The sequence below is a fragment of the Lineus longissimus genome, chromosome 15 (assembly GCF_910592395.1).
Source record: "Lineus longissimus chromosome 15, tnLinLong1.2, whole genome shotgun sequence".
In the NCBI taxonomy this organism is placed as follows: domain Eukaryota; kingdom Metazoa; phylum Nemertea; class Pilidiophora; order Heteronemertea; family Lineidae; genus Lineus; species Lineus longissimus.
This window is the reverse complement of record NC_088322.1, coordinates 9250217-9268253: the sequence shown is the minus strand read 5'-3', so window position 1 is coordinate 9268253 and position 18037 is coordinate 9250217. Positions and strand designations below refer to the sequence as shown.

At 40.3% G+C, this 18037-nt stretch overlaps 1 protein-coding gene across 1 annotated transcript in view; it reads left to right on the top strand.

Annotated features, from left to right (window-relative positions):
- LOC135499414 (uncharacterized) overlaps positions 1-18037 on the top strand; it is a 75814-nt gene that overhangs the window by 41788 nt on the left and 15989 nt on the right. The window contains exons 13-24 of the mRNA XM_064790157.1: positions 484-583; positions 853-1085; positions 1589-1813; positions 2225-2326; positions 3654-3821; positions 4135-4290; positions 4481-4678; positions 5168-5296; positions 5633-5803; positions 6677-6832; positions 16962-17168; positions 17430-17546. Of these exons, the coding sequence (XP_064646227.1) occupies positions 484-583; positions 853-1085; positions 1589-1813; positions 2225-2326; positions 3654-3821; positions 4135-4290; positions 4481-4678; positions 5168-5296; positions 5633-5803; positions 6677-6832; positions 16962-17168; positions 17430-17546 (1962 nt within the window). The remainder of the gene's footprint in view (positions 1-483; positions 584-852; positions 1086-1588; positions 1814-2224; positions 2327-3653; positions 3822-4134; positions 4291-4480; positions 4679-5167; positions 5297-5632; positions 5804-6676; positions 6833-16961; positions 17169-17429; positions 17547-18037) is intronic.

Here is an 18037-nt window from a genome sequence, read left to right as displayed (position 1 = left end):
AAAGAAACGATGTTTCCACAATCCAGGCTTAACACCTGTGTATTGACATGTTGTTTGTTTATCAGTGTTTGTGATGTTTGAACTCTGGTTGAGATGAATGCACCTTCAATGTAAGCAAGATAAATGGGTGATATCTTGTATGTCGTCGAACTGGCTGCTCAATAGCATGAGGACGTCATAGAGACGGTGTAATCTGATCAGGTTGCACGTCGTATTGATGACATGTTCTTTCCGTGGTCAGCACACATATTATTGATCAGGTCATGAAGTATGCGTGCAAAAGGGTTGTCGAGATAAAGGCTCTTTATAAAAACTCTTTATTCCGCCGTATTGCTAGTTCTATCAAGTATGGATTAATCTATCCTTGGTCCTATTGAAAGGTTTGATCAGGATAACAAATCGGAATGGCCACCTCTGCCGTTGTTACTAAAACTCTTCAGGGTAGCGGGAAACACCAGGCCTTAACCATTTGTTTGTTTTCAGGAGCTTGAGGCCAAGCTTGCCAAGTTGGAACCGTTCATCAAAAAGGTTCAGAGGGTTCGGTCTGGTGATGACGCAAGTGAAACGAGCTCATTATCTGATGGTAAGAAAGACTGCAGTACGACAATGTGTCGTTTTTGCTGAACTAAAAGATGATATACTAGATGTGACAAAAGGATTTTTCATTGGTATACGGGTAACAGCTAAGTGTTCAGCTACATTACATAAGGGGCAGTCCTCAGCCACAGAAAACTTATCCCAAAGCTATAACCAAGTCTTTCATCAACAAATTTTCTCTTAAGACGATGGTTGAAAGTCGTATATCTTGCTGTTAAGGGGGGAAATGTAAGTTTTCATCACTATATGTTTCAGGCGACGAACTGAGTGAGAAAATTGAAGACCTCCTAAAGGGTTACCAGGATGTCAAAGATGGCGTCGAGAAGAGGAAGGCGCAGATAGAGGGCGCTTGTCCGGTTGCTAATGATTTCTGGGACAAGTATCGCACCACGGATGCCACCCTTCAAGAGATAGCGGACAATGTCTGTGCCATCGACAGCTCTAGTATTGATCCAGAGTTTATACTGGAGCAGCAGAAGGAACTCAAGGTAGGCGTTATTTTTTCCACCAATCACATGTTCAAAATTCAAACGATTACCATTTTGAAATTGGTACTTTCCAAATAAATCATGTTATTGAAAATGACCTATAGCTGGATCAGTTTCATTGGCAGTTGATGTCCGTTCATAATCGGGTCTTGTGACGAATTATAATGGGCCTAGGACCTAGTGCATAAATGTGTTGCACTCAATTCGAAGCATGATATGAGCAGCCCAATCCTTGAGTCTCCTGCCCTTCGCATCATAAATCAACCAATGGAGGCATCCGCTTCCCATTCTGTTTTGGCCAACATCATTCCGTTTATTCTTGAATTAGCAGCAAGAGGTTTGCAGTGGTTACATCCAAACGAAGCAAAGAGTGAGGTATACTTGTATCCAAAATGAATTTTAAAAGACTGCTCCAACCTATGTTTTACATTGTTATTACCGCCCTTGGTTGAAGTTATCGTTGCCATTGACATCAGCTTTGAAAGTTCACCATTTTTTTATAGGTTTTGGAAGATGACTTCGTCAAGACCAAAGACTCGGTTGAAGACTGTCACCAACTCGGCGATGAGTTGTGCAACATCTGCGGCCCTCCGGCAAAGATGGAGGTCAAGAAGCACTTGGATGACATTGACGAGCTCTGTGCCGATATTGAGGACGATATCAAGGATAAGGATGAAGAGTTGAGCAGTGCTTTAGAGAAGGCCAGGCGTCTAAAGGACATTATGGATGTAAGTTTATTGCCTGATTCCAATCTGGTTAGAAGAGAAATGTCATCAATATTACGTTAATTGTTTCAGCCCAGATCTTATGGTGAAGTAGGGGGTGTCGTTCATGAGATGATTGACTCTATCTAACATTCCTTTACACAATTCCTGTGTCTAGTTAGCTATAACGAAGATAAGATTTTTAGAGCTATATGGCATTTCTGTACTTTTCACGACCACGCATTAGACTGAATTGTTACAGGTATACCTTTGGAAATCAATGCCCCCTCCTTCGGTTAAGCTACTAACTAGAAGACTTACAGAGAAACCATCAGTAGCATGGATTCAGACATAACAGTTTAACGCCCTAATACGACATCTTCTCTTTAATTTACTTAACCTCCTTCAACTTCTACTGTAATACCTTAATTATAGGAAATGAATGCTTGGCTAGCCAAAGCCGGCGAACAGATCGCAACCATGCCTCCAGTAGCGCTAGATGCCCGCTCAATCAAGATTCAAATCGAACAGCTAAAAGTATTCACCTTTACAATCTCCGCACAAAAAGCCTGTTCGTTTTGTTCCGACCTCGTTTACCTCTGCATGTCCTTTGTTGCGCTCGGCTTGCGTGCGCAGCATGATGACGTCACCCCTGCTCGTCCTATCATTGTTGTCACTTGCATGTATTGTACAGAACTTTCAAAAATAAGGTATCACAACCCTCTTTCTGTCATTTGCTGGTCTATAGCAGGAAAATGATTATCTTTGGATCCTTGAATGACTTCTCTCTTAAAAAAACTGTTCTAGATAGTAATACAAGTAAATCTCCCTTCACGTTGGTTAACTTTTAGCTACTAACTCCAGTGGTGTTTGCTAACAAGACACACATTTCAGTTTGATTAACTTTTTTTCTCAATTGATATTAAATGTGGGCATACTAATGTGCATGCTTAAACCATGTTTTCATTCCCACCAAAAAGAAACAATAACGCCAGCACACAAAAGGAATCGCCCAATAATGTTTCTCACTTGCTACACTGTTTAGCTATTTCGTAGCCTTGCTATCCCACTTCGCTTTTGTAAATAAAGCATTATTGCTCCTGCTTAAAATATTGCAAGTTGTTTCACCATCGCTTGTCAGCTTCTCATATCTTGCCTGTGATGTAGAAATGTTCACTGTTGTAAGTACAACGTGTCTAGCTATATTGCCATTCGAAGTTAACTTACCGTTCACTTTCACCTTATCTTTCACATTGATTTATAACGAAAACTGCCGTCCGGTATTTCAAATCGCCTTATCTTTGATTAAGAGCCAACATCGAATTGTACTGGCATTTGATATAGCTTTGTCATCCCCGATCATACATGTACCTTATTGCCTTTTAAATCAAAATTGCCTTGCCTTGTCTTGTCTATAAAATATACTTCTTGCTATCCCTTTCTTTGTTTTATTGCATGGTTGATTTATATCAGTCTGTTGCATACACAGTCCAAATGTGTAAATATCGTAATTACATCAAAGCTTTTCCTTCATCGTGTTAGACTATCAAAACGCATCATAACGTCAGCCGTCAATCATGGTTCTTACGGTCTAGATAGTTTGTTTATTGCGAATAGAATATTTTCCATTGCAGTGCAAAAAAATGTTTTTCATCTAATCCAACAAGTTTCACAATTTTCATGCTCTAGATTTTAGTAAGCTAGTGCGAGTGGAAAATCTATTCCATTTACAGTGTATGTCCATGTGGAAAGGGAGCTGCTAGACAAATGTATCATTTGTCTCCGGGATAGTTCAATCCATGCGATCCATGATATTATGCTTTAGAAACGTGTCGCTTCATCACACTGTTTTATCACTTTCAAGGTCCTAAAAGTCCAGATTCCAACCAAGGGCGTCACGCTGGAGACAATGAATCAACACGCCAAGGAGATAATGAAAGCAGCACCAACAACTGTGGAAAGGTTACAGCCGCAAGTGGAAGACGTCAATGAAAAGTGGGATGACCTCTTGAAGAAGATAGCTGACAGGGAGGTGAGATTATCGCCAAATGATATCACTTCTAATGGAGTGTAAAGCACTCCCTGAACTGTGCATTTTCGAATGCTGTAGACTGAATAGTTTCGATCTCCTGTTGTCTTCTAGTGCCTAATAGGTGTTGCATCTGGGCATCTCACGAGTGCAAGATATGGGAACGAATACCACGATCGGAGATTTATAGCCATGAAACACCCTTTCAAGATATAGTCACCTAGTTCAGGTATTAGGATGTTACAACATGTAGAAGTGAAGTCTGTTTTCGGGGCTATCTTAGCATTTTCTAACTGGAGTTGTTTATTTCTTTCAGAATGCCCTAAATGCAGGCCTAATCAAAGTAGGCGAGGTTGAAGCGGCCATGGATGATGTCATAGGTGTTCTTCAGGCAGCAGAGGAGAAGTTGGCTGAGCTGGAGGATATATATGGTGACCCACGATTTATTGAAACCCACTTGAAATGTTTAGGGGTAAGTGTTATCATCAATATATAATTTTGTTAACTTGTTAAAGTCAGTTGAGGGCGTCTGTACCAAATTACCTGTGATGCTTCTGTAAAAGACATTCTTCAACAGACTATAACTATGACTTTTTACTCTTAAAACATTTTCCTGGAACCTGTACGCAATTCAGGTTGAGTCATTTGCCTCCGCATTTCAGCATTTGAAAACTGACGTCCAAAACCAGGAGCCGGCCATGAAAGCGTTAGAGCAGGCAGTAGATGAACTTCTCGCAAAGGGTAAAGAGGGACCAAACAACAAACTCAAGGCGAAGAAGGAGGAGATGAACGAGTTACTGACAGGACTTTTTCTTGCCATTAAGGATAAGCACAACAGGCTTCAGGACACTTTGAAAGAGGTAGGTCAGGGTAGCTTTATTCATCAATGAGCAAAATGGATAAAAAAATAAATGTGAGCTTGTATTGAGAAGATGTATGGTAATTGCCTGTGTATAACGTACATACATATGATTGGGTTCTATTGTAGTCTTTAGTTACGTTTTGCTTTGAACAAGTCGTAAAAATGTGATGTCTTGCAAAAAAATGATAAGCTAAAGACCCCACTTTTCTAGTCAGAAATAGCAGTATCTTGCACTAGTATCAATTAAAACGTCGTCATTAAACCAATATCACAAACTGTATGCAAACGTAGTCCTATGCAGAATTGAACGCCTTATTAGGGATTGAATGAGGTCCATTATTGTACTAGACGAATAACCCCAACTGATGCCCCACCGAAACACGAAAAACTCAGCAGAGTTAATCCAGAAGACAAACTCAAGTAATTAACGCATTTGTTGTAATTTGCAAAATAATTTTGATCTATATTTAATGTCTCTCACCTTTAGATTAAAGTGTTCATCGGTGATGTTGAAGACCAGGTTAATTGGTTGACAGAATTCAAGATCGAACTCAGGCACCCTGGACCAATCGGTTGCATTCCATACAGCGCGAAGAAACATCTCGATAAATTCCTCGTAAGTATCGCACGTCCTTTGATCCAAAATTGAAATATTTGTATCTACAAAGAGGAGTATCTTGTCATTTGTATCACAAACAAAGAAATATCTTTAATTTGTATCTCGAAAAATGATGTATTTTATCATTTGCATTTCCAAATAAGATGTATTTTGTCTTGTATTTCAAAATAAGATGTATTTTGTCATTTGTATTTCAAAAAGGTATTAGGCTGTCATTTGTATTTCAAAAATGAAGTATGTTGTCATTTGTATTTAAAAAAAGAAGTGTGTTGTCATTTGTATCTAGAAAAATTAGATATTTTGTCATCTGTATATTATACGTCTTGGTTCCAGGTAAAATATGCGATCTTCGAGAAGAAGGAAGACAAGATTCGTCTGTTGTTGGCTAATGGCGAGGACATGCTGGATCGATGCAAGGCCACTGATGCTGCCCTGCTTGATGACTACCTGAGGAAACTCAGGCAGAAGTGGAACAGCGTGAAGAGGAGAGCTGCAAAGAAGAAGGTAAGCAGACCCTATCTGAGGGGAAGCTGTCTTGGATGGCAAGACTACGCACAGTTTACCTCCACTAGTCTACATGAAAGCAGTAGTAGCTGTTCTGGTTTTTGAAACAACTAGTTTTATAGTTCAGATTGATAGGACAACTTCCCTCTGAAATCGATGTTGGGAACCTGTGCCACTCTCACATCCTCCACTGCCAACTTTTCCCAAAAACCATCACTCACACATTAAGGAATCGGGCAAAGCTTCCAATTCGGTTGTAAGGTAGATAACTCAGCTCACCAGCATATTCCATCCCGTAACTCATCAAGGGCGATCATTTTACTTGCAAAGAAGAAGATACATGTTTCTTCCTCTCTGAACCCCACTCCCTCGAAGAAATAACACGCAGTCATACATTCATAAATCAATTGACCATGATCTAAAAATCATCACTCCTTATACTTCATTTCCTTCACATATTCATTCATGAAAACCTTGGCGTTTTCAGATCTCTTTTACCAAAGATTTCTCTCGACGACCTTATGAGATTAAGGTACCTTGATTAGAAATATAAAGGGTGGTCATGGAAATAACACGTTATCACGACGTTTCCCTACATCCCCTTTGAAACGTGTTGGCATGATATTCGAAATACATACCAAATCTAACAAATAATGGCATGCGTTTTATTCCTTGTTTGAGAACTACATTTATTCACCAGGCCTACATGGTGAAGGGTATCTATCCTTAGTTAAGACAGCCATCAGCAGTTTTTAAAGCCCCAACACACAACTTTATTGTGTCAGCATTAAAAGACGACTTCAAGCTCAAATCCGCACAACTCGATTACCCTTGCAGCTATTTTAAAACACTGCGCATCTTTATAACTTCCAGAAAAAACTAGAGGGACATCTAGCCTATGTGCAAGGGTTCCACGGCAGTCTCCAAGTCTATGTTGACTGGTTAATCCGCGCCGAACAGCAACTGAAGACATTCAAATACCCAAGCAAGATCGTCGACCGGATCAAGAAACAAATAAAGGACCACAAGGTAAGACGTGTTCAGTTGAAGATGAAAGTGCAGGGTGTTCAAAATAGGAGATAGTCATGTATGGTTCGATCTCTTTATCTCCGTCAGTCATGTTACTTGTGAGCAATGTGTGAAAAGCTCAGTGATATTTGAGAGTGCCTTTGTGGAGACTGGTCACTTCATGTTCAGAATTAAATCATCGGAATCACTTTTCGCAGATGAACAGCATTGCGCGATAATGACGTCACTGCAGCTGCTGCCCTCTATTTCCCCATCGTTGAATTACAGGCAATGTCGACAAACATGTGGTTTCGTAATGGATTCAGGCTTTCTCACGAGGGCAGTTAGATTCAATCTGGCACATATCCGAGTGTTGGAAATACTACATAATTGTTCTGAATATATCTCTCTCTGACTCTATGGTATCATTCATGCTAAAAACAATGCAGGGTCAAAGATAATTGACTTTGAAATAAGCTCAAATGCGTAGAAATAAGTGTCGATGTCCGACTGTCACGTGACTAAAGCGTCATCAATATCTTATTCAAATGACCTTGTGAGCTATAAATAGTAACTTCGCGGAATGCTATTGAGTGGTGGAAGGAACTTGAATGTTAGAACACTTGTCGCGAAGGGGTTGATTCGAGACTGACCTCCATCAATTATAAGTCCAATCTGAAATTCACCATGACAGTTACTACACTCTTGTAATTTTTACAAGACTGATGCAATGATCAAAAGCGTTTGATAGACTATTGATAGGCCTTCATAAAGTTCACCTTGATATACTTTTGTTAGGCCAATCGTTCACACTTGTAGATGTCACCACTGGTCAAACTTCCATGGTCGCGTAGGCTGGTGACATCATTTTTTACTCTACTCTACAGGTGTAGTTAGGGAAGATAATTCTGGGCCACCCTGTACAATCTAAGACCGTTTCTAAATTCTAAATAATTAAGTGCACGCCCTACTAGATGCACATTAGTCGCTTAATAGTCGGAATTTTCAATTTGGATAGAGAATTATTCGGCGACACCAAGTTGTCAACCATCTTAGATGGATGAACCTAGAACATGTTCATGAACGTGATCTTTTGCCAAAAGTCAACAATAATCTATTCAACCTTATTCATGTTATTTGGCCTATGACGTCGCCTCGCCTCCAAAATTCGGCCATGCCGTGACCCAGGCCAGGCCGTTCTCTAAAGGCCTTTACCCTAGAGAACTTCTGTTCAAGTTTGTTGAAAAATCAAAAGATAAGCAGCGTCATCCTGAAGCCAATCAGCTTGAATGTAAACATCATTTGTATGCAGATTCTTTTGAGGGTATTTAGGTCAGCCTTTCTGGTTTCGTAGGAATGATTAAATTCCTGTTTATTGTGACGCATGTATGCTAACATCCATCTTAACGATTGCTTTTGAGCGGTTTCTATATACCTTTGGTGATATTAAGGTATTGACATGTGGTATATAACATTTAGGCGTTTAGTATGTCATTGGGTCTTGCCAATAACCCATTCTGAAGTTGGGGGCATCATCGTTAAGTTATGTTTCATATTTCATTTGTATGTGCACGTATAAACCATTAATAAAGTGCACCATATCATTAAAATAGTCCCTGGGGCATATTTCAATTTCGACAGTTGAATGGAGAACGCGAATTTATGACCCCTTCAGACAAAACTCTGTTTTGACCGAATTCCATAGGCCTATTCCTGTAGGTGAAGAAAAAGCTTGCTCATGCCTCGGATTGAAAACAAAACTTTGGCCCAGTATTGTGCCACAGGGTTCAGAAAAGTGAGGATTTTTCAGCAGTGCCTTTGTGCTAATACTTATTACTTGTTAACTTGTATATTTTGATAGTTAAACGTGTAGAACTGTCTTAGACATGATATCACGCATGTCAGCAAAGCAGATAAATGTAAAAAGCGAATAATATTTGCTCGACATTTAAAGCACCTTTGCAAAGATGAGGTCTTTCAGAAAAGGTTGACGCTCTTGAAGCTATGTAGGTATGTTAAACGCCTACCCACCAAATGAATATGATATAATTTGATATAGCATAATAATTGTTGCACCAAATTGAAAAAAAACACCCTCATACATTCTGTCGTCAAAAGCCACACAATGAATCGCAATTCGAAATAATGCATTGAGATACATTAATGACTCACAGGCCTATTTCGACAACATAACTTGATACCTGGTCGCTATACACCGTGAGATGCAACTATTGTCCAAATTGTTTGCAGGGAACCAGTGCACACTAATTGACATGGTTCCCAGTCGAAAATATTCTTCAAGAGATTTAGGCATTTGCTGAGGACTTGTAAGAAGGTTATTGAGCTGAAAACATATATTTGGCGATGTTCACAAACGTGTCGTGAGAGAGTTGAGCAGTAGAATAACCTTAGAAGAAATAGGCTTTGTTGTAAACTTTGGAAGAAAAAAAATGTCTCTGTACACAGGCAATGTATTGCGCCAAGCGATCGAGTAAACATTGTACATGTGGTAAAAAACGAACATCAGGATATAAATTTTCGCAAATGTAGAAACATTTTTCGACTGAAAATGTGAACAGCGTTGTTTGATTCTACGGAGAGTTGTCCGCAAATGGATACCGTACATCGTAAATGAGAATTATTGGGATGGTTCCACCCAAAAAGCAAAAGGATGATGCTATATTCTCAGTTGTCGGTGACACTGATTATGAATAAGTAACCAGAAAACTCGGTTTCTCTTCAGAAACACTGGATTACTCATTTGAAACACTGGATTTCTCATCAAAATGATTCTAAACAACACTTGTTGAAGTTACAGATTCGTAGGAGCCTTTTTGAGTTGGATATTGAAGTTGGTTATTATGAGGACGAATAAAAGGTGTATTCGAACAGTTTGTCGAACCCCGGATGGAAGTTATGTGTAAAACTGTATTTAATTTTGCGGTTAAACTAATAAAACTTTCGAAGTCGTCAGGAGTAAAGAAAATTCAAAGACGCATCTGAGAAGAAAATAATCCTCGAAATATTTCAATGTTGTTGTTGCATATTTCGAATAGTGATTTCCAATACCTGGGGAACAATCTACTACATTAATGTACAGAATTTTAATGAATAATTCATCACTAATTTTGTACTGTTGATATTCAACTCGAGCAGGAATCAGTGTCTGGGGAGAACTGTTTCGTTCGATATTGTCCTCCATGTTGTGTTGTGATTGTATCCCGTGTCATTGGATTAAGTTAATGCTGACATTTTGCTGCCTCTCCGATGAACTTGAATAATATGCAATGGAATACCAGCAATGATAGAGACACCCAATTTAGATATTTTCGTACTTTGTGTATGGTTAGAAATGTGACGCAATTATCTGTCTCATTTGTTCCTGAACCAATTTCGGACTTTTTAGATGTTGGAATTTCGGGACAGCTGGTTCTGGCCTGGATTACCGGACATCGAGAATTGAAGTTTCGCGATGAAAGTGTAGTCAGGATAAAAACATATCACACCCCGAGGAATGATTTTTTGGCTCATGATAGCTATATAAACTTGGATAGGGCGTGATCAATCTGTGATAGACTTCGATTCCATCCTGGATGACCGCAATGATGCGGTTTTCTTCCACATTCTGACCTTTCTTTATTACTTCCACTAATGCACTAGTATAGGCTGTACGCATTCACACATGCAGTGCATCCGATGCACTCCATTCGGCAGGTGAGGTAGTCAGAAACCCACTGACGGATCTAAAGTGACTTCAAGTATCTTCAAGTCCCATTCCTCAGGTCTGACAGTTGAATGTCGTGTGTGATTTCACGAGGTTCTACTGAATCCGTCAGATGTACATACAGCTAAAAATGTCTTACATTCTAATATTTACGTTTGGAATATCGGGATATCAATAAAAAACAAACTTCTAAATTCAAGAGGGAAAGTATATTTCGACTACTTAAACATTCTAAGCAGAACACCTGACTTGAACTTGGAAACATTTTCTTCGTGTTACTATTCCCAAGCAGCAAAAACAGGTTCTAAGTGACATACCACCATGCATAATAATAGGGCAAACATAAGTTTATGTAGTAGTGCATTTTTCCATGGCAATGTATATAAAATTCGACGAAAAAATGACGGTGGAAAACCTTTAAATATTTTTGATATACTCTTTGATGGAGGTATTTTATGGCGGATAGAATAACAGTACAATGGGCATGCTTGAGGTTCTGAACAACCCGGCCAAGTTTGAAATCTAGAACATATATCCTTTATTGAAGGTTTTATTGTGTTTTGCCCGCAAAATATTGTTCCACCCATAAACAATCCAATGGATAAACTGCTGTTTAGACCAGGAATATATCAGCGCAGGTTCTCTCAATCGAGTGTCCCAGACAAAGATCGTGATGACCTGGATGAAAGGGACAGCGGTGCATTTACGGGCGAGGATGACGTGGTAGAGGGGTGCGACGACCACAACAATGGCCGACCTCAATCTGTGAGACACGGCACTGTCGGTTCTTCAATAGACTTCACAAGTAGCAGTGAGACGGAATGCACTTCACTTGAAAACACAGATTTAAATGGGTCTCTAACGAACTGTTGCTCCGATCCGAATTCAGATTCTGAACAACCGGATTACTTCAAACGTGCTTCGACTCCTATAGATTATCCGAAGCCAGTGGTTAAAATATTCCCGTACGTCCGCGGAATTGAGGTGCTGAGTCCCGAAAAGACTGAACAGTTCGATTTCACTATGGAAGGCCTAAACGAGGGTTTTGGACAAAAAAGCCAGGCACAGCTGGAGTTTGAGAGGAACATTGAGCAATCTGGTGGAGCCGTTGGTGTGATTTTGAAGGATATTTACGAACGACATGCCAAGTTGCGGTCATCTGCTGGTCTCCCCGAGGATACCCTCCTCAGGAATAGTGAGAACTACGAGGAAACTGCCCCGTACTGTGGTAATCTAGACCAGCTTGCTGCCAGGGAACCCGAGGATCCTTCCAAGCCAAACCCTTACGCGCTTCTAGCTAAATACAGACGCAGAAGATACAGCGGGTCGGATGTTCCCGATTTTTCCAAGCTGACCCCCGTGGATATTGACATTGACAATTCTGGTGGCGATAGTTATAAATCTCGGGGCTCGGATTTGCCGAAGAAGGAATATCATCCAATGCTTTCAAAAGACGATTTAAGTCGGCGACCGAATAAATTCGGTGGCGCGCGAGTGGAAGATTTGCTCGAGAAATACCGACACATGAGTCCTCGGAGAAGTCGGGCAGTCGATATTAAAGACATTAAACCGATTTTCTTTACGGCGGAGGAGGAAAGGGCACGTGAAGAGCGTGCAAAGGCCCCCTGGACCCGGAGTAGCTACAAACCGTTCATTACCCCGACTTTGAACGCGGAAAACAGAACATTGAAATCCGCTTTGAGAACTGTTAGACGGGATTCGAATTTTCGCGAGAACTTTCGAACTTCTCAAGAGAGGAATGCAATAACTCATCAGTTTGAGGATTACGATGATGGTGATGATGATGATGACAATGATGTTTTTGATTCAGTAGAGAACGGCACAAAATCTGCTCACAGATCGGGTACAACGACTCCTAAATTTTGCCATGTATCAAAAATACTCCAAACCTCCCCCAAGGGAGAAGCCTTAAGCAAATACTTAGCCGAGCGATTTGCAGAAAAGGAACCAGCTCCCGAACTTTCGAACTTTCGAACTTCTCAAGAGAGGAATGCAATGACTCATCAGTTTGAGGATTACGATTATGATGATGATGTTGACGATGATGTTTTTGATTCAGTAGAGAACGTCACAAAATCTGCTCACAGATCGGGTACAACGACTCCTAAATTTTGCCATGTATCAAAAATACTCCAAACTTCCCCCAAGGGAGAAGCATTAAGCAAATACTTAGCCGAACGATTTGCAGAAAAGGAAACACCTCCCGAACCCCGTCCCCCGTCGCCAACCACCCTAATGCACCAAGGGGCCGAGGCTATTATCGATCGGCACAAACTGATTATAAACCGCCCGGGGTTAAGCGATTCAGACAGTAACAATTACTCCGTAAACGGCGCTACGGGAGTATGTGGGGATTCTAGTGACACTAACTCGCTTGGTGGCGCCACTAGGTCACCAGCGCAAAATCATGGTACTTATTCAAATAGCGAAACTAATGGTTACGCGAGGTACAGAGCGAGAACAAACTCGACTCCGGGAAGATTTTCCAGAACGTCGGATTCGATCGGACAGAGGTCGGAATCGTTCGAAAACCGATCGGAATCGTTCGGAAACCGATCGGAATCGATCGGAACTCATTCAGATTCTACTGGGAGTGCGTATTCAAATGACCATCGCACTAGATTAAAAGATGGACCCAATTCCTCGTACTCAAATGGAAATGCAAGTAATCAACCTGAGGGAATAAGTGATAGGCCAACTCAACCAGACAGTGAAAATATTGGTTTCGCAAGATACAGTACAAGAACAAATTTGAATAGCGAGAGATTTTCCAGGACACCAGAGACTGTCGGAAATGGATCGGAGTTTATCGTAAATAGATCCGAGTCAGTTGAAACTCGTTCGAATTCTTCAGAGAATTCAAAAGAATATCGCCCAGACCAAATATCGGATAGTGTTGGCACTGTGCACCCTGGACCAAATGTAACAGACAGTGTCAGTAACTCATCTGTTGGTGCTCCTAATAGGCCTGAAAAAATAAGCGATGCCCATTCTAACGGCGATAGTATCGGTTATTCTAGATTCAATTCGATTCGAGAGAGATTTTCTAGGACTGCAGATTCTGTCGGAAGTAACTCGGAATCAATCAGGAATAAAACGGAAGAAGTCGGCAGTGCGTCGGGATCAGTCGGGAGTACATCAGACTCAGTCGTGAGTGTATCTGATTCCGTTCGTGGTAGATCGGGTTCATTCGGAATTGGAGCGGAATCAGTCGGAACCCGTCGGGAATCTTTTACCAGTTTTAGTGACAGATTCAGTTTCCGGCGTCCTTCTTCTTCAGGAGTCGACGAAGTGAAAAACTTTTCAGAGTCACCCCGTGCGGCGAGGATGGCCAAATATGCAATCTATGCGGCAAGGGGCTCAGAGGGGGGAATGAATTCTGAAAGACGTCCACGCGCTTCGAGTGATTATCGTTCTGTTGTCGATATTGGCAATATTTGATTCAGAGCTTGTTTTGCACTGTTGTGGACATTGTGTTCGAAGGAAACGCGTTTGAAGCTTGACTATCAAAAAAGTGAAAATAAAGGCACGAGATATTGCACTTTGTGTAAAATGAAAATTGCTAGCCCCAGCGGCCTACCAATGAAAGAGCGTCGACCCAGCCAAAATAGCAAAAGTTAACATTCAAAGAAGACGATACTTTTGTGGCCTACACAGCCTGAGTTCAGGACATAACCTGCGCATAATCTGGCCCATCTCATCTGTGGTCTATATTTCCCCTTTAAACACATGGCTTATAATATCGACTGCACACTTGAGGGAAATCTCTCTTGCATGGTCATTTGTCGGACGGTTCAGCATTAAGCGTTCGCTGTGTCATTCAAGGAACATTCTCCAAATATTTTTGTATGCAAGACATACATGTACATTTTTATAGCTTTTCACGCAGATTAAAGTCATGCACCATTTCTTCTAATGTAGTCCCGCTGTCTAGGTTGTAAAAGTAGGCCAATCTAAGGTTCGATATTGCTGATAATGCGTCACAAGATAACAAAATTGTATGAAAAGGTAACATAATAGCGAAGCATGATGAGCCTACAGATGATATAGTGCTGAACAACATACCACATGCTTTCATTTAATCATAAAGGGGGACCAAAGGCAGGAGCAGAGGGGTTGAATTGGCTATCTACACAGTATAAAGGCACTGGGTCATGTTAGCTTCATCGCTACATATATTCCTCACGCAAGCAAAAAAAGGTGTTGACGTACTGTGAGATGGGAGAGACTTCTATTGGCCACTTTGTGTAAATTTAACTACCCTACCTAGCTGCTGCCTATAAAGAGTCCCTTGAAGGCTCTTATATATACACTGTGACAGTGCTAAGTACATACTTTGACAGTAAACTGCAAGTAGTGTCTGGTCCACTAACCCAAAAATATGTCCTGGACCTTTTTGTCTTGTGCCTGTTACCTTAAAGGGACAACTTGGGGATGAGATATGTTGATTTTCATACGAAAATGGCTTCCAACAGGGCCGCGACTTCTCCAAACAGGATAATTGAAAATTCCTTTAGCTGCAATAAACAATGCACTAGAAAGGGGCGGAACCATAGGCCTGCCTGAAATTCACATGTAATGTCCAAAATATTAGAACTCAGTATTTGTGTGATACTACCGGAGGCGGCGCATGGTGGCAAGCAGGGTCATTATCCTCCTGGTCAGGCAACTACCACGTACAAGTTGTCACTTTAACTGTGACCTTAGGGTTTACGCCGTCCGTGTTCATTATATTTGCTTGTACTTCAGATAAATAGAAATAAACATTGCCGTATTGCAGTTATTACGCAAATTCGCTAGAACCTGGCATTTGTGTTTGTGGTTCAGTCTACGAAATGGCTTTGTTGAATTGAAATTCAGTGCTTGGAACGTTTAACTTCTAGTTAAAATTTCAAATATATATATAACCAGCAGAATAGGCCTAGAATAAGGAAAGTTCTGGTATATTTTTATCATATGCATTTCTTGTTAGGTTCCCCATTGGTGTTTCAAATTGTTCGAGGGAAGCACCTGTAGCTCCTGTACAAACATATTTCAAGTGATTTGCAACTGATCGAGACTAGCAAAATCATTCTGTGTGGCCCTCTCATTCCATTTTATTACGACCAACCTGGTTTCGACTTCGGATTAAGAGTCCCTGGTAATATGTGTTGTTGTCTTGGAAAAAAATTATGTATGATTGGACATGTGATATGACTATTGAGATTTAACATGTGATGTGACTATTGAGCGAAGTACAAACACCTGATAACTGGGTCATGCACATGAGTGCACTACTGGTTTATACGAGGCGATTTTATGTGTTTGATTTCGATCATCTGCTCATCTGCAGAATTTGCAAAAATACAAATAAAAATTGCGTAATTACAGGTAATGAAATGAAACACACTGGACACAACAAGTGGTGATCTCATTAGTTATTTGTGGACAAAGCGTGGTAAATCGAAGAAAAAATCTATGAATTAATGTAGTTATCCAAAATCAAAAGTAAATAATCTTTTTTTGTCACCTTGTGTGTTTTAACAGAACGACGGAATATTTCCCTTATATGATACTTCTACTAAAGAGACAACTTCTCTTGCTAGGACGCAAATAATAGTAAAAAATAGGTTTCTGTTCAAGATTGGTAGTGATGACACTTATACACTAGATGACGTGATCGGTCAAAGTGAAAGATAGGAACTTTAACGACATATGACTGATATTGAAAGGAACGTTCCACCTTTTTCACATTCCATATTTCATAGGATCCTTCCCTTTTTGAATTTGCTAGGTGTCAATGGCAATATAGATAGTATTGATCTGTCAATATCATTTGCATGCATGCTTCTACTGTATTTTTGCTGATTGTGACTATTTCATAAGCATCTAAGTGATATTAATGTGAACATATTTGTTGATATCAATAGTATATGTTTTGTAATAACGAATAAATTTTTATGTTGTTGATTTCGGGTTGGCCATACGTCCTGCACTATCGAATTTGGAGAACTAGAATTTGTCCAAAACAAACTGAATGTTCACGAATTGGGTAGCTTGCTATTCCTGGGATACCTCTTCGGCCAGTCATATCCGATTCGAGCGGATTCAGAGTTAGGGAAGTTCTTGCTGCTCCAATTTAAATTCTCATATATAATGGCCACTATAAAGTCTTTGACGGGGATGAAAAATATAATTTTGAAAATGTGTCTAAAGTCAATACCAAGCTAATGAAAACTGCCTACAAGACTATGGGGTCCGATTATTTCAAGTTGACTGGTAGTTCCCCGACCTGAAAAAAGTCAACTGAAATCTTCACTTTTTAAAATGCCACATGTAAGTATCATTTATTGTTCATTTTTTCAAAATTTCCATCAGATTATATCTAATGGAGTTAATGACCCTTTGCGCGACGTTTCGTTGCAGTCATTTGTGTTCGACATCCACCTCCATCGCGAAATTCTCCAAGAAATCGACATGACCGGGACCTACCTCAAATACTTCGGAAACAAAGAGGACACACTCTATGTCAAGGCACAGCTACAGAGCATCAAGCTAAGGTTCAAGAAGTTGAAGAGACGGGCGGAGGAGAGAGGACGACTCCTCAACCAGGCGCACAGGGAAGATGTCAGGGTAGGTTTTGTTTTTAGCGACCATAACAACTGGTGTTGCGCGACTTTTAAAAATGTGATGGTGTGATTCATTTAAAGATTTTTTTATTTAACTGATGTCCTCATTTTCAAAATGTGTTAAGTCTTGGGATAATAAGTACCTTAACATGGACATTTACAGATACTTCAGAAAGTTCATCAGTCCCAGGTCATCCTGCTTTTTCTTTGATGCCATTTTCCTTAATAAGCCACCAGTTTAACTTTTTGAATTTCTTTTCTTCAGTTTTACAACTCTTGGAAGGACCTTATCGACTGGATGGACCAGTACCACTCCCGGATATCAGGCCTCGGCAAATCAAAGAACGCCAATGACGTCAGAAATGATGTTGATGAAATCCGGGTAAGTCGGGTTTTTTCGAGTCATATTATTTGGGCGATCTCGCTCTGACGCGATATTGGAACCTGTGATAAGCATGTCCTTTGAAACGGGGATTGAACTGTCGAATTGGAGGTTGCTATCCCTTTGACCTTCGGCTAGGAGTCGTAAACATAGGCGGAGGCCAAACGATGTGATGATGAACTCTTCTCTCACTGGCTTCTTCAGGCGTGTTTAGTGTAATATGGCCTCTGTTTGCTCTTCTTAGCTACTGAAACAGCGCACTGAAATGGTAACACTTCAATCGTCTCGGACCAACTGGTGGCGGGTTACTCCAATCTTTCTATACGTCTTCAAAATAGATATTATACAGGGTGTTAATCAAAAGTGTGCATTCGAAGTTGAATAATTCCTTCTTAAAATTGGTATATATTTTCATTACTTCTAATGTTCGGTCGCATTTTCTGAATGATCAGTTTTCGATCGGTGATTTTTTTAGTATATTTTTCTTAAAA